We start from the raw sequence: 26,964 nt of genomic DNA, 5'->3' as shown, positions 1-26,964 counted from the left end.
GTTTTTAAATACTTGCTCCATTTCCTTATTTAGAAAGCTTTTATAATTTTTAATTCATTTTTCTCAACTAGTGGTACCCAATTTTATTACCTTTTAGACTCTCTCTCCTCTAATTTATGTTCCACTAATCTCACTTCCTCTATATTTTATTACTTTCTCCAATTTTTTCTAAAACTCCGCGCATAGAGAAATGGAGCAAGTATTTAAAAGCGGAGGGAGTAATTATTTAAGTAGCATCGTTTATCTTACCAACCCTGGCCATTATAAAATAATGATATACGTAGTTCAAGAAAGCTGATCAAATATGCATTATTTCCCAACCAAAAGTAGTTAGCATAATTTTTTTGGCTTAATCCATATTCTAGTAATGATTCCTAAATTAGACAATACAACATTAGATTAATAATTTCATGGGACCCTTGCGTACTCATTGTCTCATTGAGGCCCCAAGCTCAACTCTTTAATTTTTCTTTTTGTAATTATTTATATAATGTTTGTGTTAGGCTGCAAATGTGAAGCATATATAGTTCTTTAAGTTAGTTTTAAGCTATCATGAATGACAGAGAAAAATCTAAATAAACAAATTAAATATATTTGCATTCTAATTATTGGTTTGTGGCCTGGGTTGACTTTTCATATTTTCATATATATATCATGCAATTTGGAAAATGATATTTTGAGTTGGTGAAGGATTATATATCACATATCATATTGAAAATGAAATGCAACTGGATTTGATTTTATTGTTTATTTGTTAATTATTTTATTTTATTTGTAATGCATAACAATTAAATTGTCTCATTGTCATGTATTGCTTTTGGAGGCAGTAGGTATTTTCATGATTGAAAATGATTGATCTAGATAAAGCATGCAATTATGGAATGGACCTTCTTTGAATCATAACAAACACTTCTATGGAGTATATATCTTTTCTAAAAGCATATAATAGGTACACCCCCATTCGCCCTATATGGTATATGTGTATCATGTATATGACTATTTAATTCGAGATAAAAAAAAACATTTTTTAACAACGTAACTCAAGGTATAAAAGGTTCAATTTCCACTAAAAATGTTTTGAAAAAAGAGATCTTCATATCATATCCCACTCTCATAGTGTCTAGCAGTCTAGCCAACTATGTAGGGTTTAGTTAATCCGTGAGAGTTTACGATTTGATGGGACCTTTATCTTACTCTCTTCATTTTTAAAAACTTGTCCCACTTTTCATTTATAGTCGTTTTTAATTACTTGCTCCATTTCCTTATTTCGAATGGTTTAACAATATTTTATTTATTTCTCTTAACAAGTGGACACTACATAAATCATAGATATTTTGTTAATTTCATATTCTCACTCCTACAATTCTCACAACTACTTTTTCCTTTTATAATTATTTAGTTTTCCACTAACCCCACTAGCTACCTTTATATTATATTATTTCTCCTAAAACTCTGGCACTTTGCGCATGAAGATATGGAGCAAGTAATTAAAAACATAGGAGAGCCTACCCAAAAAATTTTGATCTGATATTGGTAAAGGGAGGATTAATGACCCCCTTTTTTTTTTTCTCTTGTTACAATATAAAGGAGTTAGCTTTTATTTATTTCAGGGTAACTTTTGATCATTTTATAGCAACTTACAACGAGTGCAAGATTTTTAACTATTCTAATATAAATAAAAGTTATCATGATACAAACAAAAGTTTTATATGATTTATTTTAAATTAACTCTCCATAAATAAATAAAAATCAAATTTAAGTGAGCAAAAGTAACTATCAGGTGTAAAAGATTAAAAGTTATCCTATATTAAAGGCTATCCTAAAACATTTTAATGTACATTAATATTATTATTAATTGAGTGTACACAAAAAATTTGATAAAATATTACAAAATACTGGGTATACACAAAGGCTTATATGTGGCTGACCACGGTGCGATCATTCATAATGAGGGTTACTTTGTTAGTATTATAGGGGTTACTTGTTCACTTTTACAAGGGTTATTTTGTCCGTATAATAGGGATTACTTAGGGGTTACTTGGTCAGTATTACAAGGGGTTACCGGGTCAATGTTACAGGGGTTACTTTGTTCTTTAATAAGTGGCCACATGGTGTGGTCAGCCACACACTAGACGCACTGCTTCGTATAAGTTTAGATAATACTCTGTATAATTTAAGTCTAGATTTTAAAATTTCTAACAAAATGCACCAATACCACTCCTATGCTTTTAAGTTTTAACGATGTTTTTTTATTTTTAATTTTTTTAAGGGATTTTAACGATGGTTTTGTTAGCAACAAAATGAAAATGTTAAATTCTAATTAGTTTGCAAGGTTCGAATAATAGTGGTGTGACGCATCCGAATGGTAGCCACCTAATTTGCTAGTTTTACATAATTTTTGTGGCCGAAGTTACTTATTCATGGATTATTCAGTCGCTCAAGAGTAACTCAATCGGTCAAGGGTTACTTGGTCGGTCATGGGTTACTCGATCGATAAGAAGTTGATGATCAATGTTTTGGTGTGTATTAGCAGACCATACGGTGTGGCTAGCCACACTGTAAATGGGCTAAAAGCTATATTATGGCTTGTATGAGCGGACAAGTAAATTTTTCAGCAGGATGCCCACGAGGACGCCATTTGATGTCTCAAATATATTTATCGTGGAGCAGAAGCAACATACTCATCACAACTATATAGGAGAGGCTCAGTGAGGCATGATCTACTGTCATTTCTAGTTCTAAGGAAACCTAATCATAGGAAAAACGTGAAATTTTGTATGAATTACCAGATCTGGAGACTAACTATGAATAACTGATGCCTATACTGAAAGTGACACAGCACACAATTGCTCAAAACGAAATTTGTAATTATACTGAACTCAATCTATTTTTACTGAGCAGTGCGCCGGTGCTCCTCTACCAAAGCCTGTGGCTTATACCTACTATATAGTCATCAGCTTTTGTTTTGGGTATACCATAAATACAGCATCATCAACCATTTGAAGTTTCAACATCAAAATGTCCTGTTGCAGGGGCTACTTGTTGATAAAGGAAACATCAACGACTAAGCACCTACGTAAGGAGCATTCATCTGGCGCAGAATCTCGCCATATGTAGCATGATCTGATGTGTTTTTGAAGCCAGGCATGAAGTCTGAAAAAAATCTTAAAACTGAGGCCAGATGTTGAGAATCATTTGAGACATAGGCTGCTTCAAGAAACAAAGATGGCTGGACCGTGACAACCTGAAAATTACATGTCGCTTTGTTAAAAGAAATTAAATGAACTCCATACATTGAGATTATACATCTTTTTCTGCATTTTATGGTACATCTTACACAGTAGAATTGTGTATTTTAAAGGACAGGTGAAGGAATTACAGGCTCACAGTACCAAGTATGTACTTGGGTTTCCTTTTAAAAGAACATTTAATGATTAGGCAGACCAAATCAACGAAAAGAAGAAAGAAAAAGCAGAGGAGTGCAAGGAAGATACTTTTGTAATTATCTTGCCAATTCTTATGAAAAATAGAAGATGAAATAAAAAAAGATCCGTTAATTGGAACACAAAAACAAAATTACTAGTTAATATGCTTCAAGTTGTAACAGTGTGATGAACTCGGGTCAACCGGGTCAACCGAGGTCAACCGATAAAAGTCTACACTAGAAGAGTCAAGCAAGGGAGCAGCAACCAAGGAAGCAGGGCAATTCCAATGTGCTAAAGGACAAGTTTAATTAAGAAGAGAAGAAGGAATAGAAGAATAGAAGCAAGCAACTTTTAGTATGTTCTATTTTGGTTTTTCTATTTTAAGCTTAGTATTCACATGTAATCTCTAAGGTCAATCTGACCATTAGTATAAGTAATTTAGTATGTGCAATTTAGAAGGCATTCAGAAAATTGTGAGGAACACTTGGAGACTAGCAGCCTCAAGTTGCTCGGAGAGTAGTAACCTCAAGTTACTTGTATCCCTCTTTTGTCATTGTTGAATGAAATCAGTCCTTCTCTCTTATTAAGCTCAGTTACAGTTTTAGTCCATTACAAATTGATATCAGAGCAGGCGGTCTTGCGGCTGCCGGTGACCGGAAACCACCACTTCGACACCTCGAGTATTTAAAAAAAAATAAAATAAAAAAAATGGCAGGACCTACCTTAAGTCAGCGCGCTGACGCCATGGATGGAAAAATCGAAGAGGTGGAATCTCGGCTTAAATCAATCGAGGATAAACTCACGAGCCAAGAAACTTCGATTGGGCGGGTGGTTGCAGAGTCGGTGAGTAACGCCATGGCAGAAGCTCAGAAGGCTATCGCCGAAAACGTTACAGCCCTGTTCGAGGCAGAGAGGATACGTCTTGAAGGACGGATCGACCGTCACCGGAATACCGCGGAGGAGCAGATGAATTTAATGATGCGGGAGAATGAGAAGATTAGGGCGGAGCTTAAGGCGGCGGTGGCTGCTGCAGCCCCGAAACCCCGACCACCGCCGATTATCACGGTGGATGGCGAAAACAGTCAAATCCAAGGTGAGAATGAAGTCCGTACCCCCGTTGAGAGGGCGTTTGGAATGCCGGAGTGGAGAAACCGAGACCCACGCGGGTGGAACAACGACGGAGGAGGAGGAGAGGGGCGTTGGAGACCCAAAAGGTTGGATATGCCGGTGTTCGAAGGAAAGGACCCTGATAATTGGGTCATGAGGGCTAAGATGTACTTCGATTTCCACCAACTTTCTGATCAAGACTGGGTCACCGCCGCGGTGGTGGCCATGGACGGCCCAGCCCTACAGTGGTACCACTGGGAGAACCGTCGACGACCCTTTGCTCATTGGACGGACCTCCGTTGCCGACTCTTGAAGGAGTTCCGTCCGACCAACGCCGGTACCCTCCAGGAACAGTGGCTAGCCGTGACTCAAACTTCTACAGTGGCGGAGTACAGAAGGAAGTTCATAGAGATGGCTTTTCCTCTTGAGGAAATTCCAGAAGAAATTATGAGGGGGCAGTTCATCAATGGTCTAAAAGAGGATATAAAGGCTGAGCTGAGATTGTTGGATCCGGCTACATTGGATCGGGCTATGGATTTGGCGGGTAAGATTGAAGAAAGAAACAGAGTGAGCAAAGGGAAGGCTAGTGTTGGGCCTTGGCGTGCTGGGCCGAGTGGGGTGAGTGGGGTCCAGTCGGTTTCTGGTGGGAGAATGAGAGGTGGGCTCATACAATCTTATGGGCTGCCAAATGCAGGCCCAAGTCGCACATGGCCACGGGCCCCGGAATCTCAAGGATCCGCTAGTGTTGGACGACCCAATCCGGGTCAATCTACACAACGATCCGGTAACGAGCCGAGGAGGTTGACGGAGAGCGAGTTACAAGACAAGAGGGCAAAGGGACTTCGTTTCCGATGTGATGAAAAATGGGGTATTGGGTATCGGTGTAGGAAGAAGGAATTGAGTGTTTTGCTTACCGGGGGGGTGGAGATGATGACGAGTTGGAAGCGAAGGGATGTGAAGAGGAGTTAGAGGAACTCAAGGAGGAAGTAGGGGTAACCTTATGCTCGGTGGTCGGAATTTCAAACCTGAAAACCATGAAGTTAAAAGGAGTGATCCAAGGAAGGGAGGTGGTGGTCATGATCGACCCCGGGGCCACCCACAATTTTATTTCACTATCACTAGTGGAAGAGGCTAAACTACCATTAACGAAAGGGGGCGAGTTTGGGGTGTCACTCGGGAATGGTGACACCGTGAAAGGTAGAGGGGTTTGCCAAGGTGTTCGAGTTAGGCTAACCGGTGGAATAACCGTGGTGGAAGACTTCCTACCACTTGGGTTAGGAAACGCCGATGTGATACTTGGGGTGCAATGGTTGGAAAAACTTGGAACCGTCACCACGAATTGGAAGACCCGGGAAATGAGGTTCGCGGTGGCCGGAACGCCGGTGAAGCTCGTCGGAGATGCCTCATTAGAAACGACAAAGGTTTCCCTTAAGGCTATGTTTCGGATTTTGAGTAAGGAAAGGAGTGGGCTTTGGGTGGAAGTGAATCAAGTGGAGCAAAAAGAAGTTGGGCCAGCTGCTGAAAATGGGCCCAAAACAAAAGATGATCCACCAGAATTTTTAAAGTCCATTTTGGAGCATTTTGCCAAGGTTTTTAATATGCCTACGGGACTCCCTCCAATTCGAGGCCATGAGCATCCCATCATTTTGAAGGAGGGCAGCAACCCCGTTAGCGTGAGGCCGTATCGGTATCCACAAATACAAAAAGATGAAATTGAGAAGATGATCTGGGAAATGTTGGAAGCCGGAATTATCAAGCCCTCCACTAGTCCGTTTTCAAGTCCGGTTTTGCTAGTAAGGAAGAAGGATGGATCATGGAGATTTTGCATCGATTACCGTGCCCTTAACAAGGAAATGGTTCCGGATAAATACCCGATACCGGTGATCGATGAGCTTTTGGATGAATTACACGGAGCAGTCATTTTTTCCAAGTTGGACTTGAAGTCCGGCTATCACCAAATCCGAGTGAAAGCTGACGATACTCATTAGACGGCTTTCCGAACTCACGAGGGTCACTACGAATTCCTTGTGATGCCGTTTGGGCTCACTAATGCCCCGGCCACATTTCAATCGTTGATGAACAATATATTTCGACCCTTCTTGAGGAAGTTTGTGCTAGTGTTTTTTGACGACATTCTCGTGTATAGCAAGAGTCAAGAGGAGCATCAAAAACATTTGCATCTAGTTCTCACAAAATTGGCAGAACATGATTCGTATGCTAATTACAAGAAATGTGAATTTGGGAAGCATGAGGTGGCTTATTTGGGACATGTAATCTCAAGCCAAGGAGTGGCCATGGATCAAGAAAAGATAAGGGCCATAATCAGTTGGGCCAGCCCAAGAAACTTAAGAGAGTTGAGGGGTTTTTTGGGTTTGACGGGTTACTACCGCAAATTCGTGGCAAGATATGCTCAAGTGGCCGGGCCTCTTACATCACAATTCAAGAAAGATGCGTTTGGGTGGTCCGAGGAGGCGGCCCACGCTTTTGAAAAGTTGAAGGTGGCCATGACCACCGCCCCGGTGCTAGCTATGCCGGATTTCGGCAAGGAATTCGTGGTGGAAACCGATGCTTCCGGCTATGGGCTTGGAGCCGTTTTAATGCAAGAAACCCGGCCCATTGCATTCTTTAGTAAGCTCTTAGGAGTAAGAGCTCGGGCGAAATCCATTTACGAGAAGGAGCTTATGGCTATTTGCTTAGCCGTGGTCAAATGGCGACATTACTTGTTGGGGCGGCACTTTGTGATTCGGACCGACCAACAAAGTTTGAGCTAGTCGGATTCGATTTCGAGGTTCGTTATAGGCCCGGGGCCTCCAATCGAGTAGCCGACGCCTTGTCTCGGAAGGGGTGTGAGTTAGGAGCCTTGGTTTACACTCAAGGAAGGGAAAAGCTACAACACGAAATGGATACTGATCAGTGGATCAAGGAACTCAAGGAGAGCTTTGGGCCAGACAAGCAAAAGCCCAAAGGCTTTACTTATGAAGAGGGTAGGATCTTATACAAAGGAAGAATAGTCATCCCAAAAACTTCCAGTATTATTCCAAAATTGCTTCGAGAATATCACGACGCTCCCACCGGAGGTCACGACGGAGAGGTGAAGACATATCTCAAGATGTCGGCGGAATGGTATTGGCCGGGGCTTCGCAAGGTCGTGGGTGAGTATGTGCGGGGTTGTGATGTTTTTCAACGCAACAAGGCGTTGCAACGGCAATCGGCGGGGCTGCTACAACCGTTGCCGGTGCCGACGGCGGTCTGGGAGGAGATCTCCATGGATTTTATCGAAGGTTTACCCTTATCCAAGGGGGTGAACACGATTCTGGTGGTTGTGGACCGTCTATCCAAGTACGGGCATTTTATTGGGTTAAAACACCCTTTCGACGCTGCGAAGGTTGCCGGAATTTATGTCAAGGAAGTGGTGCGGCTACATGGGTTTCCTTCCGCCATTGTTTCAGATCGGGATCGCATTTTCATGAGTATTTTGTGGCAAGAATTGTTCCGTTTACAGGGTACGCAATTACAGAGGAGTACCGCGTATCATCCCCAATCCGACGGCCAATCGGAGATTGTGAACAAGGCGGTGGAGGTGTATTTGCGCTGCTTCGCCTCCACCCAACCTAAAACTTGGGCTCAGTGGTTGCCGTGGGCGGAGTATGCCTATAATACTTCACCACACAGCGCCACTAAGACCACCCCATTTAAGGTGGTCTATGGTCGAGAACCGCCTAAGCTGTGGCGCGTGCAACCAGGTCAGACAGTGGTGGGATCATTAGAGGAGCAATTGCGCGAAAGGGATTTCATGCTTGATGAATTGAGGTTGAATTTACTGCGTGGCCAACAATTAATGAAAGAAAATGCTGACAAACACCGGAGAGATGAGCAATTCGACATCGGGGATATGGTTTTTCTCAAGCTCCAGCCTTACCGCCAGAAATCCTTGGCGAAGAGACCCTTTGAGAAGTTAGCTGCTCGGTTTTATGGACCCTTTAGGGTGGTGCAGCGCATCGGGAAAGTGGCATACAAGCTCGACCTCCCTGCCTCTTGCAAGATTCATCCGACTTTCCATGTCTCACAACTCAAGAGGGCAATCGGGGATCGTCCTGCCAACCCAACCATTCCAGATCAGCTCACCATTGATCTTGAGATGCTGGCGGAACCTGAAGCTGTGCTAGATGTCCGCAAGCAGAGTCAAGGGGATGTCTTAATTCGGGAAGTCTTGGTCAAGTGGTCTAATCTACCGGAATTTGAAGCTACTTGGGAGGACTGGGATGCCTTGAATGATCGATTCCCACACTTCCACCTTGAGGACAAGGTGAAACTCGTGGGGGGGAGTAATGTGATGAACTCGGGTCAACCGGGTCAACCGAGGTCAACCGATAAAAGTCTACACTAGAAGAGTCAAGCAAGGGAGCAGCAACCAAGGAAGCAGGGCAATTCCAATGTGCTAAAGGACAAGTTTAATTAAGAAGAGAAGAAGGAATAGAAGAATAGAAGCAAGCAACTTTTAGTATGTTCTATTTTGGTTTTTCTATTTTAAGCTTAGTATTCACATGTAATCTCTAAGGTCAATCTGACCATTAGTATAAGTAATTTAGTATGTGCAATTTAGAAGGCATTCAGAAAATTGTGAGGAACACTTGGAGACTAGCAGCCTCAAGTTGCTCGGAGAGTAGTAACCTCAAGTTACTTGTATCCCTCTTTTGTCATTGTTGAATGAAATCAGTCCTTCTCTCTTATTAAGCTCAGTTACAGTCTTAGTCCATTAGTCCATTACAAACAGCAGATGTGTGTGTGAGAGAGAAAAGCATACCTTATATTTACGCGCATAGCGTAAGGCTTCAAGATAATATCCATCCTGCAGCAGTGACAGTACGTAATCATGATGCAAAAATAGCTGCCTAAGCATGTCCATTCCAAGTTTTCTTGTTGGAGGATGCTGACGGCCAGATTCTAGTAGTTGATAAGCAACTTCTTTTGAAGGTTCAATAATCTGCAGTGTAATTTCATTTGTAAATTGATACAGACTCTTTGCAGGTCAGTAAAATAAACTAGAATTGAATTTGCATCAAAACCTTATCAATGACGAACAAGCCCAGTTCTCCAAATCGCCCACCTCGTGCTAGCAATTGAATCATCAGAACATATAAACTTGGATACACTCTGATTCTTTCCAGTGTAGCACTATCAATAATAAAGAGAATTGACAAGCATTTAGTAGCTTATTATTTATACGACCTTGTGCATGATCACAGGAAAAAAAACTACTCGACTCTTCATCACTATAAGCAACAAGCAAATTTCAGTAGAATATAATATAGGAAAGAATTATTCCAATGGCCTTCTCAGAAGCTGTATTCATCCTCCCACTATTACATGCTACAGCCAATGAAGTGATTATCTTAGACATTAGCTTTTCTGCTTGTTTAAATAACCACATCCTCAAGAAGAAAACTACTCAACCTACATTAATACGAGTACATAAATGACTGTGGAAAGTCAGACCAATAGCAAAGCTGATACTAAGTTATCAAATTGCATTTGATAATGTTTAAGGTAACTTAAATTAATGCACAATTCACAGAAATACAGAATAATCTTAGCAACTATTTCAAAAGAATCTTCGCATGATTTTTTTTAACATTGTTGCTTCTAATTTTCAGAAATCTAAACCATCAACGTAAAAACATAGAAATGACATAAGATAATAAAACCTTTGAATTTCATGCAGAGTAAAGAGAGGGACAAACATGGAAAATAAAGCTAGAATTATTACTTTTTTAAAAAAAAATTAAAACAAAAAACCTCTTTTCAAAGGAGGAAAACAAAATGTAGGCAAGGTGTCAAAAGAAATATGGAGCTTTAAACAAAAATTATACGGAGTATAACTAATATACTCTCTCCTTTCCCGACAGTTCGACCTGCTTACTGTAGAATCTTGTTTCTAGAAATGAATGGAAAAAGTGGTGGGGTTAAAAAAAAAAGCGAATAAAGTAAAAGAGATGGGGTAAAAAGGTGGGTGGGTGTAAGAAAAAGGTGGATAAAGTAAGAGAGAGTTAAGGTGTAAATAGCATGGGGTAGGAGGGGTGAAACAACTTTAAATGAAAAGTGAGTTGAACTTTTGAGAATAGAGGGAGTACTTGTTCTGAACTTCTTAAAAATACCACAGTACGCATAATTACTGTTAAGTATTGCTACGAACCATCAACACAATTACTTCGTCTTACTATTTTCTTTAAAACATTTCCAAGATTTGAACTGTTTTCCTCTCCTTTAGTATTCCGCAGGCAGTAAGGATGATTAACATAAAATCGGGGAGGGAAATTCACTGGAGAAGCAAAATAAGAAGTGGAGCTATGAGAAAGAATATCAATTTGGATACCTGCGAAGGAACTCAACAAGGATAGAAACCAAATAAGCAGGATCCCCAGTCATCTCTTCATCTACAGAAGAAAATACAAAGCGGTATAGCTCATCAGGAGAAATGGCTGCAGTGGTGATCTGAGATTCTTGCTGCTCTAAATTATTAGCATCCAATGGGACACTACTGGGACCAGGAACTTCAGACTCTAAGGATGATTGCTGAATCCTTGTACCAGAACTTTGAGCACCTTCAACCAGTTTACTTCTAGCTGAACTCAGACTAACCTTTCCCTCTAAATCTGAATGTGAAATGGTTGAAGATCTAGTATATTCATCAGGGATCACAGAGGAGTCCATTTTAATAGGTACTCCACTCGAATCTCCTCTGGAGAATTCATCAGTGCCAGGTCTAGGGTTATGGGCAGGTTGGACATCAGAAGAAAGGATTTTATCAGCTATTATCCCCTTAAAGTAACTGCCCGTCTTAATTGCACGGGAATAAGAAGTCATAAGAACATCCATTGATTGTGCAACAATACCCACTTCCCTATGCTCCAATATGATAGTCCTTGCTAAATCCAAACATAATTGCTTAGCCTGAGTCAGAGAAAAAGTAAAAAATAAAGCATAAGTAAATGCTGACTGAATAACCTTTTGCAAAAATTGGGAATAAAATTTTACTTCATAATGCGATTTCCAAATGGAAGTAGGTTATATAGTATACCTTATTTGCTTCTAACTTCCGTCTCTGAAGAAATTCCAGTACAGAGGGTACATCTGAGCTACTAGCAGATATAGACTGCATAAAAGGCATTGAATGTAACAACAGCATTTTGCACTTAAAACAATTTTAAAATTAAAAGTAGTACTCACATCCAAGTCCAAATGGATTTTCCACAATAGTCCACTTCTGGTATCACAGATAAGATCTGGATTCAAAAATGTCCATCCATCTCTATAAATTGTTGTCTCATCTTCATCAACCGGTTGTGGCTCTGAACGTCCATCACCTTTGCTACAAGGACTAGAAGTAGAAAACATACTTGCTCTAGGATAGCCCCTTAAAAGCAGAGGAAGTGGAGCAGATATCGGCGCCCTAGACTCTGCAAAAAGGTCATACAGTATGACAACCTTTGCATCCACTTGATGAACCAGCAGTACATTATCAACCACACTCACAGAAACCTTGCTGGAATAAATGGGTAAAGAGCCCTGAAATTAATAGTGTATTAGTACAAAAGCATACTTAGCTAGATGGTAATTGAAAATTATTTTCATCATAAGCACGTGCATGAGCATAAATGTGTCGGCTAGACTCCACCCATCAAGCGATACACAAAATTCTACTACCTCCGTTGCTGAAAGTTCTTAACATCTACAGTTCTCACACATATTAAGACAATTGGAGAGAATGCTGATGTGGTGAGTGGGTGTAACAAAAAGGTGGATAAAGTACAAGACAGTGTAAAAAGGTAAGTGTGTACATGAAAAAGGTTGATAAATTAAGAGAGTGAATGGAAAAAAGTAAATATGGTTGAAATTCACAGACCGAACCCACAGAAAATTTTGATTCTTTGATTAACTAAATAATCTGATTTTTTTTTTTATTAAATTGATTTAATACGATGAAATAACAAAAATGAATGCTTTAATATTGCTTGACAGTGAGAAAGGACTACAAAAGATAGGTTTAGTAGCTTCAAGCTATTACTCTCCAATAATGAGTTTAGCTCACAACTCTCTAACAATGGCTTTAGGTCATAACTCTCTCAAGGGTTCTCACCAAATTTCTGCCTACCTTATCTTTCCCCTCCCTCTCTACTTATACTAAGGACTATTAACCTAGTAAACTAATATTACTAGAATACCCATACTACCCCTCCTTAGGTTAGTCCATTACAGTAAGAGGATGAGGTAGTAGAAGGGGTTTGAGTCAAATACTTTCTGAAATGAACGAAACAGAGTGTGAAGACTGAAGAACTTTCGGAAACAATAGGCTGTAACTTTTAGAGTGGGTGAAGTGACTGAAACATACAACAAATTATAGACCCACCACCAGAAAAAAATCAGAGAAGAGTAAGATAACATGTTTTCATCTCAATTTTGCAACTTCATGAATTGTGTCAGTTTGTGATAATGCAAATCTGTGATCATGGAGTGAGTCTGGGCGCATAGCGCCTATGGGCGAGCTATGCAAATAGGAGGGTAAGGAAGTAATTTCCGCTGATTCAATTTTTGCTTCTAGAAAAAGCTGACTCTCTAGTGGTACATTATAATGTATCATTATGTACCATTATGCATGTATGATGTACCACTAAAGTATAAGTTGTCTGAATAGTACTTTTTGTGGACTATTACGAGTGTAGTGGTACTTTTTTAACATCCTATAAGTTTCAACTTCTGGAAAAAGCTGACTCTCTAGTATAATGTACCATTATGTACCATTATGCATGTATAATGTACCACTAAAGTATAAGTTATCTGAATAGTACTTTACTAGGAATTAGCTCAGATCAGAGAGATTAGGAAGATGATTAAGCAGAAAAAATTAGCTAAGTACCAGATATTCGTATTGATGATCAGAGTAATCAAACAATACAATCACTCTTCATTCGAGAGGAAGAGCAGCTCTCCAAAACTAAGAAAAGCTTAACAATATTTTCAGCATGATCATTATTCCTCCTAATGAGGCCTATTTATAGAAAAAGTCTCATAACTAACTCTAACTTATTCCTCAAGACACTACTAATAGGCTATGACTAATGTGCCCCTCCCTCAAATATTGATTCCTTGCATACTTTTTAATTGCAAAATTGCCATCCTATATGCGCTGAAATCAATAGGTGCTATGCGCCGATTATTAACCGTGATCATGAGTTCATGACAGAAGATACTGTCATTTCAAATTTGTAATTCCAGTATTCCAGCCCTAATTATGATACGTGACTTCCAATAGAAAATGTTCCCATCACCCGAAAAACAGCATCAAAATCATTATTCAATGCCGAATAAAAATTCTACAATATTTAACAGAGGTTAGAGGAAAGAAAAAGAACAAATAAGAATAAGTACCTGTGGTACAACAGCATCACGATAAAATCTATAGCAATGGAGCAGCATGGCCACTCTATCAACTTGTAAGCAGTATATTCTTCCATAACTGTAAAGGTAAAAATATTTCAGAGAGCTCACATATATTCAGACTAAGGAGAATAATCAGTAACAGCTCTGCAAGCCTTACACCGTGATTATGTGGACATCTTGGGCAGCTAGGATTGGCTTACTATTGGCCTCAGACTTGGCCATCAGCATTTCAAACTTTGGCAAGCGAATAATTCCAGCAGATGAGAGCTACATAGAGGAAATGGGCAAGTTTCAGACAAATTATGAAAGCAAATAAAAATGATAAAAGAGCATTAATTCACAAGGATCTCTTCTTAAAGACTATATAAACTGTATCCAGCCACTGGCATGGCAAGTAAGCACCAATAAAATCAAATTCAATAAGAAAAATTCAAAAAAAAAAAAAAAAAAAAAAAAAAAGCCTAGATAACCCAATATTTCCTTTCCACTCTTTTGCAAAGTCCTTTATTCAGTAAGTTATTTATAAGAAGTAAATTATCAAAATACAACCTAAAATATGAGGTGCTTTTGTTGCAACAAAAATCTATCTATCTATCTATCTATAAAATCATCAATAAAGTTAATTCATTACATGATATCAACACTCACCATTTAACTTTTTTTCCCTTTTTTTTAAATTTTTTTTTTATTTATAAATAAAATATTAAAATCATCAATAAAGTCAATTCATTACATGTAATCAACATTAATTCTTTCACACTCCCATTAACTTAAATATAGATTACATAACGTTAAATGGTTCAAGATTTTAGGCATTACGTAACTTGCATGATTTAAGTAACAAAATAGGTGTTACATTTTCTTAAAAACACACCTCAAGAAAAATAATCTATATAATTAACCTGTGCATCAAAAGGGTCAATAGGTTAGTAGTTTTGGTTTAGTAAACCCACATCACATAATTACCAATTTACCATAAGACTTATTTCCTGTGATAACCCTAATCCAAACCAAGAACACAACTACCATGGCGTTCCATTCTAGGTTTCTCTCTCCTAACTCCACAAACTTGCAAAGCCAAGACCCTTTGAAATCTTATAGATGAACAACAAAAATCTTTCAAGTATAAATTACTTTATGATGGTTGCATAAGCTTTTTTGGTTGGTTGCATTGAATTTAACTATTCATGGTATGTATTTTTTTTTTCATCCAAATAAATGTATGTGTGCAACCTTAGCAAAACAAATTTAGATCGTGCTTCTTACAAACCTTAATCAGTTTAATCACATCTCTATTCTCTATCTTGATTTTAGAGTTAGGCACTTAAGAGGGGGAAGGGGGGGGGGGGAGAGTCCCTCTTTTTCATTAAAAACAAAAAACTAACAGCTTATTTGGGTAATGAAAAGGGAAGGAAAAGAAGAGGGAACAATAATGAGTTTTCCTTTCAAATCTCTCCATTGTTGGAGCGATCAATTTCTTACAAATTAATCCCTTCATCTCTCTCCCTTCTAATTCCCTTCATCCTCTATTAATTATCCAAATGAAAGATATTCCATCCCTCTATTTCCCTTCCCTTCCCTTCATTTCCCTCCATTCCCATTGATCCAAAGTCCCTCTTTTTCATTAAAAACAAAAAACTAACAGCTTATTTGGGTAATGAAAAGGGAAGGAAAAGAAGAACAATAATGAGTTTCCCTTTCAAATCTCTCCATTGTTGGAGCGATCAATTTCTTACAAATTAATCCCTTCATTTCTCTCCCCTCTAATTCCCTTCATCCTCTATTAATTATCCAAATGAAAGATATTCCATCCCTCTATTTCTCTTCCCTTCCCTTCATTTCCCTCCATTTCCATTGATCCAAACACACTCTAAGTATTTCCCAATTCATAACGCTGCTTTTTGAAACTCCGAGATTTCGGCGGTACGACCGTTTTAAGCTGAAAATCGGCCGCATCTAACGTTATTTACCGCGATTCGAAGAAAAAAATCGCAAACTTTAAGATTTAAAACCACTTTTCCGGCGAGATCTCCATGAAAGTCGACTTTGTGGCAAATAAAAGCGATTTTTTATTTTTTTGAGAAAATTGGAGTGGTTGGGTAATAAAGTATGACAACTAGATGCCTAGAATATTCTTTAGTTTCTCTTTACAGTAATTTTTATCTTGACCCCACCATGCACCATCTGAATTTACCCCTTCTCTTCCCCTTTGTCTTTATCTTTTTTCTTTCCCACGTGAATCCCAACCCCTTATTACACATTTACCTATAGTCTAGAGTTAAGTCCATATTTTATTTTTATTTTTATTCTTTTTTTTTTTTTAAGAAAAGTCCATTTTTTTAATTAATTTTTTTTTTAAGAATACATAAAACTTAAAAATGAAATAAAATAAAATTCTTGCGCGACAACCGCGATGAAGTCCGCGATCAACGCATCAAGCCCGTTACCGAATTACCGCGACTGTTTCTGTGATCGCGACCGAAACCGCATTTTCAAACCATGCCCTAACCACACTCGATTCGATAGATCTTCCAAAAAAACTAGTTAAGCAATGATTGTTTTTTTTCATTTGATTAAACTAAGATAGTTCCTAAAATTCTTCATCAAAGGTTTTTTCACTCTCTAAGAAAATGTGAAGAAAAATCAATAACAATATACTAAAATAGACACAAGAATTACGCATGTCATTTTCTGATGCAATTATTTTTCCCTACAAATCACTCCTTTCTTTTTTGCAAAAACTTCTTCGAGAATTATAGTATAATATAACTGTCATAATATTATTGTAAATCTTTTATAAGTATCGTTTATTATTATTATTATTATTATTATTATTATTATTATTATTATTATTATTATTATTTCATTTGCTTATTTGTTCTTTCAGCATTTTTCATTAAGAAATTTCAAAACATTCTTGTATAAATTATAAAGAATCTTCCTACTTAGGGTCTGTTCTCTTCAGCATAATTTCAGTTTAGTTTAATTCAATTCAGCTCCAATCAATTTAGTTGAGTTTAGCTCAATTCAGTTCCTAATTTCCTTCTCTCATAAAATATTCATTTCATTTTAGTTTAGTCCAATCAGTCAATACAGTACAGGTTCAGCTCAATATATTTTTTTAAAAATGCTTTAATTGGTTTCTCGCCTATTTCTAATACGAGGAACATAGCAAATGAAGGAAGTACAACAACATCTTAAAATTATAAACACTTTATCTATGCATGTAATCATGTAAGAAGATTGATTGATTAGAATTTCATTCATTTTTTTTATTTGTTAATGCTTTCATATATGATTATATCTTAGGAAAAAAAAAATTGACCAAAAATCATTAATCAGGGTTATTATTCCTTCTCATTAGGTGTATTACATAATTTTACTTTTTTAGTTAATAAAAAGAAAATTGATACCAATTTATTATCTAATTTTTAAAACGTTTATATGGTGTAATATGTAGTTTTAATATATACTCATTTGTCTAATCAACTCTTTCCTTATAGTTCATGTTTCATTTACACAAAATAAGAAGATAATAAATATGTTATAGTTGTATCTTATCTGTATTATTTTTTATAAAAAGTTGTTTTTTATTTTATCGATTAATTGCAGTGAATTACCGTGCATGGCACGAGACCTAATCTAGTATATAAATATTTCTTAGCTCATCTTCAAGACACCGATTCTTCTTCCTTGCGTGTGACCGTGTCATCTTTTTAATTTTTTTTTTTTTGGTTGGCTACTTTGGTGGTGGAAGTAGGCTACTACAGTTCCATTACTTCATGTGTTTTTCTTCTGAATTTCTCTCTCCACTTTATTCTACCCCCTCATTCCTTTTCTCCTCTATCCAAACCAAGGGAGTTGAATCTCTTCATCCCTCCCCTCCCTACCTGATAATGTATCCAAACAAGCTGTTAATCATTATGGTCACCACTTTTCTCACCTCAATTGAGTAAACAATAATACTTACCACCTTGTTTTCTATTCACTTATGTTCATCAAATCCCACCACCAATCATCTCCTACAACTATGTGCCTAAGGGTAATGGTAAGTTTTTTTGGGACGAAGGGAGTATACTAAATTATAAATTAGTTTATGGCACTATTATAATAGAATACTCTAATTATTGATGATTTTGATAATTGCTAAAAAGAAGATCTCAACCATAGTCATAATAAAACCTACAGAAAGAAATAAAATAATAATACAATAAGAACTAGAAAAGCATTAAATTATTTATAACTCCACTAGTTGTCAACAATCTTTATCCTAACATATTTTTTGATATATCCTCAATCAGCTATAAGAATTCTATATCCTCCTATCATGCCCATACTGTCCAAGATTACAAGCATTAAATCTATTGGAAAAAGGCATAAAGATTGAAGCCAGTGTCTCACATCCAGCCCCATCCAGCAGAGTAGAATAGATCACAAGAGATTTTTACCATAGTACTTGGACTATAAGTCTAAGATGGTCCAATCCAAAGAAAAAAGGGTTAATACCAAATACACTTTCACTTTTAGTCCCATATATCAGGGAACATGTTTAAATGTACTGTTCCTTTTATCCTTTATACCATATAAAATATAAGCATTGCCAAACACCATAAAACCTGATCAGCTGTCATATTGCACTAAGACCTTCCAGCACAGATTATGATATTATTCTCTCAAGTTCCAGACCAAAAAAACTTATTATGAACATTCATTACCTGGAATCCAGTAAAACTCTTGCATTGCATCCCTGAAGCAAGGAGAACAAGACGACTTTCATGTGTGTAGATGTACCAATTCACATTCACACGCTTGGATTCGATAAGTTGAATATTTTGTGATTCAGAATCATAAGTTAACATGTCCAGCCCACTGCAATATTAAAGACAACAGGTAAATCAAACCACATAAATATCACAGAAAAATATTATGTGCCTTTCCATATAGCATTTACAGCTTGACCAACAACCTCAGACAAACATAAAAGATAAAATTACCAAAAATTTCATTTGCATTACAAGTGTCTTTCACATCATCATGATCACACATACCCCATATAAAAAACTTAAATCTAGATAAACAATTTACACCAGTCTACAACAACTGGATAATTTATTACATTTAAAAGACCAGTCATAGAGCAAACACAGAATTTAGTTATGATTATCAGATTATGCGTACATAGAAGGCTTGGAATGATGAAACAAAGAATCTACAACTCAAAACGTTTTGTCAAGACAATATAAATGTGTTTAAACACAACTTTCATAAAAAGTGTAAATCTTAGAATTTTTTTTAAAAAAATATATAAGATTATTGGCTTGAGCATTCGAAAATTTTCATTAGCGTCTGCAGAAATGTTTTTATTTTATTTTTTATTTTTTTTATTTTTATATTTTATTTTATTTTATTTATATCCAATGCTACAATATCTCAGAAACTTCTCTAAGGAACCAAATCTTGCATCCTAGTAAGTATTTAATAATAAGATGGTCTGTAGAACATATTACACACATGCAGGAAAGCTTTCACCAAAGGAAATGTAATATGGCATTAAGCCCATCAAAATGGATTAAGAACCTGCAGTCTGTAAGCTGTCTTGAGGACTATACGAGGGCTAAGATCTTAAACTGACACAAATCCTACAAAGTTATACTGCAGATGCCAGACTGGTAATTAAGGATGTAGTTAAGCAATTAGATGATTTTGATATACGTAGTATATTGGACCAGAGAAATAATGCATTACACTTGAGCAGTGTAATTTAGTGAAACTGGTTTCTAGGTCTATACTATAATGATATTAATAGCTTCTATAAGCACTTCTCAGCTTGTCTTCTTACCATATGTCCGTCCCACTTGCATTTATATGACAATTGAGATTCAAATCAAATGCAGAATCTACGAGATATATGACTTCTTCTAATAGTGCTATAGGCAAAAATGGAACGAAGGGATCAAAGCATTACAGAGATTTTCTTTTCTGGTACAAGCAAAGCATAATATAATAGGCAAAAAATTGTCCTATAACAATTATACAACAATATATAAACAGCAAGGAATTTGAGGACAGCAGAGTGAGACGGAGTAGCATGTCCATTCAAAGCATTGTTGACTATGTGACAGACATTGGAAACAAAATTTGCTGTTTGAGTCACCGTTAATTTGGCTTTCCACAAGTAGCTGTTTGTGATGATATTGTTTGAACTCATGCCAAACATTCTTCATACATCATTGTGCTATGTAATCAGCCATTATAATCCCTTATTTATACCATCACACATGGTACTTAAATCCATAATTTTCTTCACAAATTTACAAGTTTATACCTTTAAAATACTTTGTATTACATCTAGCATAGAGTATAAGATATGTACCAAAACTCTCGAGTTACAATGACAAAGTGAAAATTTTCTAATATGTAAAATTCACATTATGAAGTGTAACATTACAACTTAACCTTTTTCCAAGGATGCAAATATTATCACAAATTACAACTGCAATCACAAATTGTTTCGAACAAGATCCTATGATTTTTTTTATTTTCTTATTCACTTTATTAATACTGGTGAAGAGGGAGTGCTATACTGCTATCCAAAGATTCTATTTCTGAACTCCTAGATTTGTTGTGAAGACTACAGATAGCCTAAGATAAGCTCCTTATGTTTCAACTGTAAATGATTTGTTAATTATTTGTTTCTACATTGTTTTTTTTTTTACTCCGCAAAGCGGAAATATGTTCAATATAATAGTGGTCTTAGATTGTATCTTACATGGAGAGTTAAACAGATTCTTGAGATAATGGGCATGCCTTTTTCATTAATACCTTAGTAATAAAGAAGTTGAAGTTGGCAAAGAAATATCATCAGGTTCTAAAATAGACTCAATCAGAGCCAACAACACTTCAAGTTTTAAATACATACCTTGTCTTTACAAGTACGAAATTACAAGCAGAGGAATCTGTCCAAAAAAAGCCCAGTATCTTCTCTGACTCGGGCTTACACCTGTGGCTAAATGAGTTGCCTTTTTCCTTGTTCCAAAAGTGGATCTCATGGATTGACCGCTGAATTGCTATAATCTTATTATCTAGAGAGTAGCGAACAGATAATACAGGACCTTCACTTACGGAATCAGATGTAGGTTCAACATTAGGCTCAAAAGGTGCAATTTTCCACGAAATAACCTAGCAAGAAAAACCAAATTACCTTAAATTTAAATCATGGGAAAATAATAACTTGCTGGTAATATTTGATGAAGCAATATGCAAATCCTTACAACATCATCTTGATTCATTATGCACCATTACCTGATCAGATGTTGGGGATAGCAATAACTTATTCCCATCATCATAGAATAAGCTCTTTGAACCTGGGAAGCTGCATTTCAAGGGGGGATACTGAATATAAACATGTGACAAAGCACCTGACCCACTTAAGCCAATGCTGGCTTGGGAACTTGATGCTTCGCTGTTCATATTAATATGCCCTCTCTTGTTCCCTAAAATATTCTGCTTGCTGTGTAAAGATAACCAAGGATCACTATGGAAAAGAAACAAATTGAGAGCCTACAAACAGAAGGAAAAAAAAAAAAGGAAGCATAATGAGCAAGAAAATAGAAGAAAGAAAGGCAAGATAGTAATTACATCAGACATTTAATAGACAAGCCACTGCTGCGGCACATTTTCCACAAAGATATATCTACGAGCTTCTAATTTTAATGAATAGAATGAAGTCATGTGCATAGTTACCTAAGTATGTATTTTGGTATACACAACAATCACGTATAGCTCCTTTGAAATGGTCTCTTAAATCAACTATCAAAACTATTGATTGCAATTCCAGATATGCCCCACTGTCCAATTTGCCACACTAAGGCTTCCCTTTAAGCTACAAGAGAACAAATACATCAGATGAATACGAAAAGAAGAACAATAAGGTTTCAACACTGCTCAAAGCCACCAATTCACTATTTACGGGAAACAGTACCACGTTCTGCATACAATACTTCAGAGCACAAAATTCTTTCACGCACATATTATGTTCAACTTCTGGAATCTTTGCTGCAACACAGCTTCCATAATTCTTTGCCTAGATATAAAGCAAATGGATTAAAATAGAACAAAACAAACACAAAGATGAAACCGCAACACGAAAACTTTTACCTTATGATAAATGCAATATGAGATTCTATCAGAAAACATCAATAAGAGCTAAGAGAAAACATAATGAACATTCCTTGATTTTGACAGATATAAATACAGGGCTAAATATTACGTGTCGTTGGGTTTAGGATCTTTAAGAAAGGAAAGGGAATTTTCTTTGCTCTGAATAATTGGTTCACTATTTTTTTTTCTTAAAAATCAACTATACTATGTAGTTGGGATGAATTTATACTTCATCTATAATCCCTTCTAATTGTCAGCATTCCCTTCACTCCCCTCCCTCAAAGATCTTAATTCCTGCAACTTGGCTATTTGATTTTACATAATTCTGTCATCTAACACCACTTGATTCACAGAGAATGTTCTATCACCATTCACCATCACCCTCTGTAAGCCATCCCAGCCTCTCTACCCAGCCTGAAGCTGCCAGTACCCTTTACTAATGAACCAGAAGCGCCCTCAAAGATGGCAGTACAACTCCTGTTATTAAAGGGATATTGTAAAAGTGAACAGCTGAAACAGATTGCAATATAACAGAGAACAAATTGTACTCAGAACACAAATCGAAACATTGAATTTTTCCCCACTGACTAACTGTTAAAACATCCAGCTGCCTTAGCCCAGAAGATGCTAGATAAATATTAAATCCCAAAGAAAAATCATTAATTAGCACGGAACCTAAGAAAACATGTGCAGTCTTTTTAGCGAAGAGCCCATAAGCACTAGAAAATCCCCATAAAAGCATTATGCCACAACATCTTCATCTCCTTTGCCCAACCTAAGCCCAAAAATCGAACTTGCAGCAATTACAAATACAGTATGGGGGATCGAAGGATACTCCAGTACTCCACAGTCTACATAGACAGCAAAAAGGCTCTTCCAAATATTACTTCTTTTCTCTTTATGAAGGAAGACAAGTGAGCAGGACTCACTATAGACATGAGAAAACATGCACATTTTTGGCAACATAGCAATCCTTAGAGCGAAGTGTTAGTGTTAATCTACCTGACACAAAGGTCCGCACAAAAGTTGCCATCTTCAGAGGAACACAAGCCTTCTAAAGTTATCTGTCAACTGGGGAAAGGGTGTATTCTGGAGGCAATATGAGCAAACCAAAGAATTGCACATAAAGCTGCCCGAATAGCGCCCCCACCCCCACACCTGCCACCATCCTCCTAGTATTCTCTACCTCCAATAATCAAGGTGAGATCCTCTATCTAGTCAAGGGGGTGCCTTAGTAAAGATGATTTCAATCATGGAATGCCATAACAGGAGCATATGTAAAGTGAACAAGCAGCAGTTTAATTGCTCATCATGCACTTTAGATAGCAAACTTTCCTCTCCTACATCTCTCACTCCTGCCCACTCCTCTCTATCTCTTTCAATTCCACAATCACACATTTTGACATATATTACTCCAACTTCAAAACAACCTAAGACCACATACTAGCTCAATTACATAACATCAATCCCCGAATCAATTTCAAAATCACAATCAAATAGGTTGAAATTTTTTGTTGAATAATTAATATTTCAAAGACCATGGTTAATTTGGAGAAACTGCACTGCCGACCTGGCAACTGGATCAAAACTAAATTCCGCAGTTCCTAAGGCTACAGATTCAACTTCCATCACTGTTGCAGCTTGGTTGAACAAGAGTAAAGTAGTCACTGAACAGAGAGAGCACCAAACAAAACTTCAAAGGAGGAGGAGGTCTGATTGGTTGCCTTTCTTTAATTTTGACAGCCAAACATAAAATTAAATTCAAATTCAAACTAGATAGAGAAGAGAAGAAAGATCTGTATAAGGTGGCCCATAGAAGGGAAAGGATGGTCGGTGATGTTGGTACGGTGAACTGTATCAAATAAATAAAGTAGAGAGTCCAATTCATTAAAAAAAAGACTAAGAAAGATGGGAACAATGCTTTGACAAATATTAACTGCAATGATAATAGCAGAGGTTAATTTTGAAAAAAACAACAATATAATCTCTCTTAGGGAGGGAGACTAATGGCCCTAGCATATCCCCTCCCTATATGTTTCCTGAAGAGATGTTTGTGTCTGGTACTCTGGTGCCAAAGAGAGGTGAGCATCATTGTTTTGAGAAACAAGTCAATCACATAATTGACCACATAAATCATGACCACTTGAATAAATCATGACCACATAAATCATAAATCACTACCTTGAAGGCTTGACTGTTAACAACATTTACCAAGTATATCAGAGGCATCTATAAACAATACATAAGAAAACGCATATAATAAAGAGTATTTTTGTTTTAACCAAAAAAAAAAAGAGTATTTTTGTTGGAATGGAAAATTCACACAACAGTGTTGGATTGTTGATAGATGCTGAAATTATTGGAGGATTGTCAGCAGGAAAACCTAGATATGCATAGGTTAATCTTAATGCTTTGTTGGTGTAAGATAAAATTATCTTCCCCTCAAAATAGAACCCAAAAAAAAAAGTCGTTTTGACTGGTGCAAACCAACTCCATCATACCCACGCGTAGAAAAGTTCCATCTCTAAGTTAATCTACGGACATCAATTAATCAAGTAGTTTTAAAAGCTATGCCATAAATTGAACAGGGCACAAAATTATGAATCTTATAACAGACTTGTGTTACTTAAATACCTGTGCACTACAATTGACAAAGATGCGCTGCAATGTCGATGTAGTCTTCTTTTCCTTCATGGCTTCATGGATGCATACCTAAATAAAGATGTTTTCTAAAACTAGAAACAATCAATAAAAAAATAATTAAAAATGACAAACTTCACTCATTTAGAAAATTTAAACCATTCTGTATACTATAGTCTTACAAATATGGCTATCTCATAGCAATAAAACTAATAATTCACTCCACAATTCCACATCATGAGTAACAAAGCAGTGACAGTTTTTTTTTAATCCCCCAAATTTTTAAGAGAATGAATTCCCTTGGAATTAAACAACAAAGGTGAAATGATAAATTGATAATCCTAAATGATTTCAACTTCTTTTCATGTCACAACCATGATGAGATCAAATAAATAAACTCGAACTCAGCTCCGGTGCCGGAACTAAAGCACATTTCCCGTAGTTATAGATTTCCTTATTATTAGACACCATTGATAGAGCAACAATTATTACCAGTCAAATACATGCATTGAGATAGCATAAAATTGTTGCCAGATTATCAAATTACAAATAACCCAAGCATAATCGTTGAATCCAATTAGAAATACCTATAATTATCATATTTCTTCAAAATGCGGACAAAATCATACCAGAGTATTGAATTCGAATACCCTAGTTTGGGATCAATTCAATCCATTAACAATAACAAATTAAGAACTTTGTCAAAAAAATAAATCCAATTTTAACAATTAATCACACAATTCAACATCAGTCGACCTCCAAAATTATCGAATCATCAAATTAAAGGATCAATTATAGAAATAAAATAAATTGTCTGAAAACAACATGAAAATCATCAGAAAATAGAATTAACTGCAAATAATTATGAGAGAATTACTAACCTTGGAAATTAGGAAAAGCAGAAAGATCGATTGAGAGAGATGACAATGGAGGTTACATATATTTTTTGTTATTCTGGTGCACACAAAACACAATAGAGTTGAGTTGAAGACCTTAACCAGGTTGGAGGTAAATTACTCAGATTTCTGTTCAAATCAATAACATAATACTTCATACGAAGTATTAAAATAGACATGAGGAATGATACGTTAATTTTTGATGTATTTTTCCATTTTTTGCTAAAATGTTCTTTGAGAAGTTAGGTATAATATAACTAGTAAAAGTATTGTGTAGAACGGACTTACGTGAGTCCGATTATGAAACAGAAAAATATCTAATTCTTGACGAAAGTTAACTTATTCCTGACTAAAATAATTTTTATTCATGACTAAAAATATCTAAATTCTGACAAAAATTAACTTATTCTTGACTAACAAAATCTTATTTCTGATTATAAAAAAAAAATTGTTTTTTTCGGGTTTTAATTGTCAGAAATTAGATTATAATAGTCAGATATTAGATTATAAAGGTATTAGATTAAATGTATTAGAAATTAGATTATAATAGTCAGGTATTTATATATAAGTATCGGATATTAGACAATATTGATCATACTAAAAAGATGAAAACAATACTTGGAGAACAAAACTAGAAATGAACACGGAGCACGGAACCCGAGATCAAATTTGCAGGAAGGAAAAAAACAGCTAATGGAACCCATTACCACACCAATTTCAATGACAATATACATAATCACCACACAAATTAAAATCATCCAAGTAAACTAAGTACTTGTATAACATTATACATACAGTATCCCTCAAACATGATGCAAATATAAAAAAACTGTAATTTCAAAAGACAAATTAGTACTCCAACAACAAGCCTCGAGACTTGATATGAACAAATTTTTAGCCCAGCAACAAAAGAGAAGGGAATGAAACACTGAGAAGCGACGCAACAACACTGAGAATATCCTTGGTTATTTCCCTCAAAGAACTGAGCCTTAGAGGTAGGAATTCGGGTCTTTCATTGATGGGTTGTTCGGGTTTGAATTCGGGTTGCTGGGTTTTCTTGATGACGGAAAAGGGCATGAAACGATGGGGGCGAAGGTGGTGGTGGTGGTCGAGACGCCGGAGATCGGCAGAGACGACTATGAAATGGGAGGGGATGGGTGTGTGCATTATAATCTGGACTCACGTGAAACGGTCTCACACAAAACCTTCTCATATAACTATTATAATATTATATTATACAAATTTTGTAAATTACTATTAAAAAAATGTATCAATTTTCAAAAACTACTCAAATTACC

General features: G+C 36.5%; 1 protein-coding gene across 4 annotated transcripts; it reads right to left on the bottom strand.

Annotated features, from left to right (window-relative positions):
• Positions 1-2,695: 2,695 nt before the first annotated feature.
• Positions 2,696-25,889, bottom strand: LOC110689203 (uncharacterized protein C18orf8-like). Of its 4 annotated transcripts, none has more exons than XM_021865928.1 (15): positions 25,652-25,889; positions 24,765-24,865; positions 21,952-22,053; positions 21,714-21,852; positions 21,273-21,530; positions 20,890-21,149; positions 18,686-18,839; positions 14,128-14,237; positions 13,959-14,046; positions 11,760-12,098; positions 11,611-11,685; positions 10,906-11,483; positions 9,599-9,707; positions 9,337-9,516; positions 2,696-3,244 (listed from the first exon to the last, which is right to left on the bottom strand). In XM_021865928.1, exons 5-15 carry the CDS (start codon positions 21,438-21,440, stop codon positions 3,065-3,067), a joined length of 2,241 nt encoding a protein of 746 aa, XP_021721620.1. In that variant the 5' UTR covers positions 21,441-21,530; positions 21,714-21,852; positions 21,952-22,053; positions 24,765-24,865; positions 25,652-25,889; the 3' UTR covers positions 2,696-3,064. The 4 variants fall into 4 exon arrangements, with proteins under 4 accessions (XP_021721620.1, XP_021721623.1, XP_021721621.1 ...); XM_021865931.1 differs by having other exon boundaries at positions 21,273-21,480; XM_021865929.1 differs by having other exon boundaries at positions 24,765-24,859.
• Positions 25,890-26,964: the final 1,075 nt, after the last annotated feature.

The sequence above is a fragment of the Chenopodium quinoa genome, unplaced genomic scaffold (assembly GCF_001683475.1).
Source record: "Chenopodium quinoa cultivar QQ74 unplaced genomic scaffold, ASM168347v1, whole genome shotgun sequence".
Classification (NCBI taxonomy): domain Eukaryota; kingdom Viridiplantae; phylum Streptophyta; class Magnoliopsida; order Caryophyllales; family Amaranthaceae; genus Chenopodium; species Chenopodium quinoa.
The sequence above is the reverse complement of the archived record's forward strand: the minus strand, read 5'-3'. Positions and strand labels throughout refer to the sequence as shown.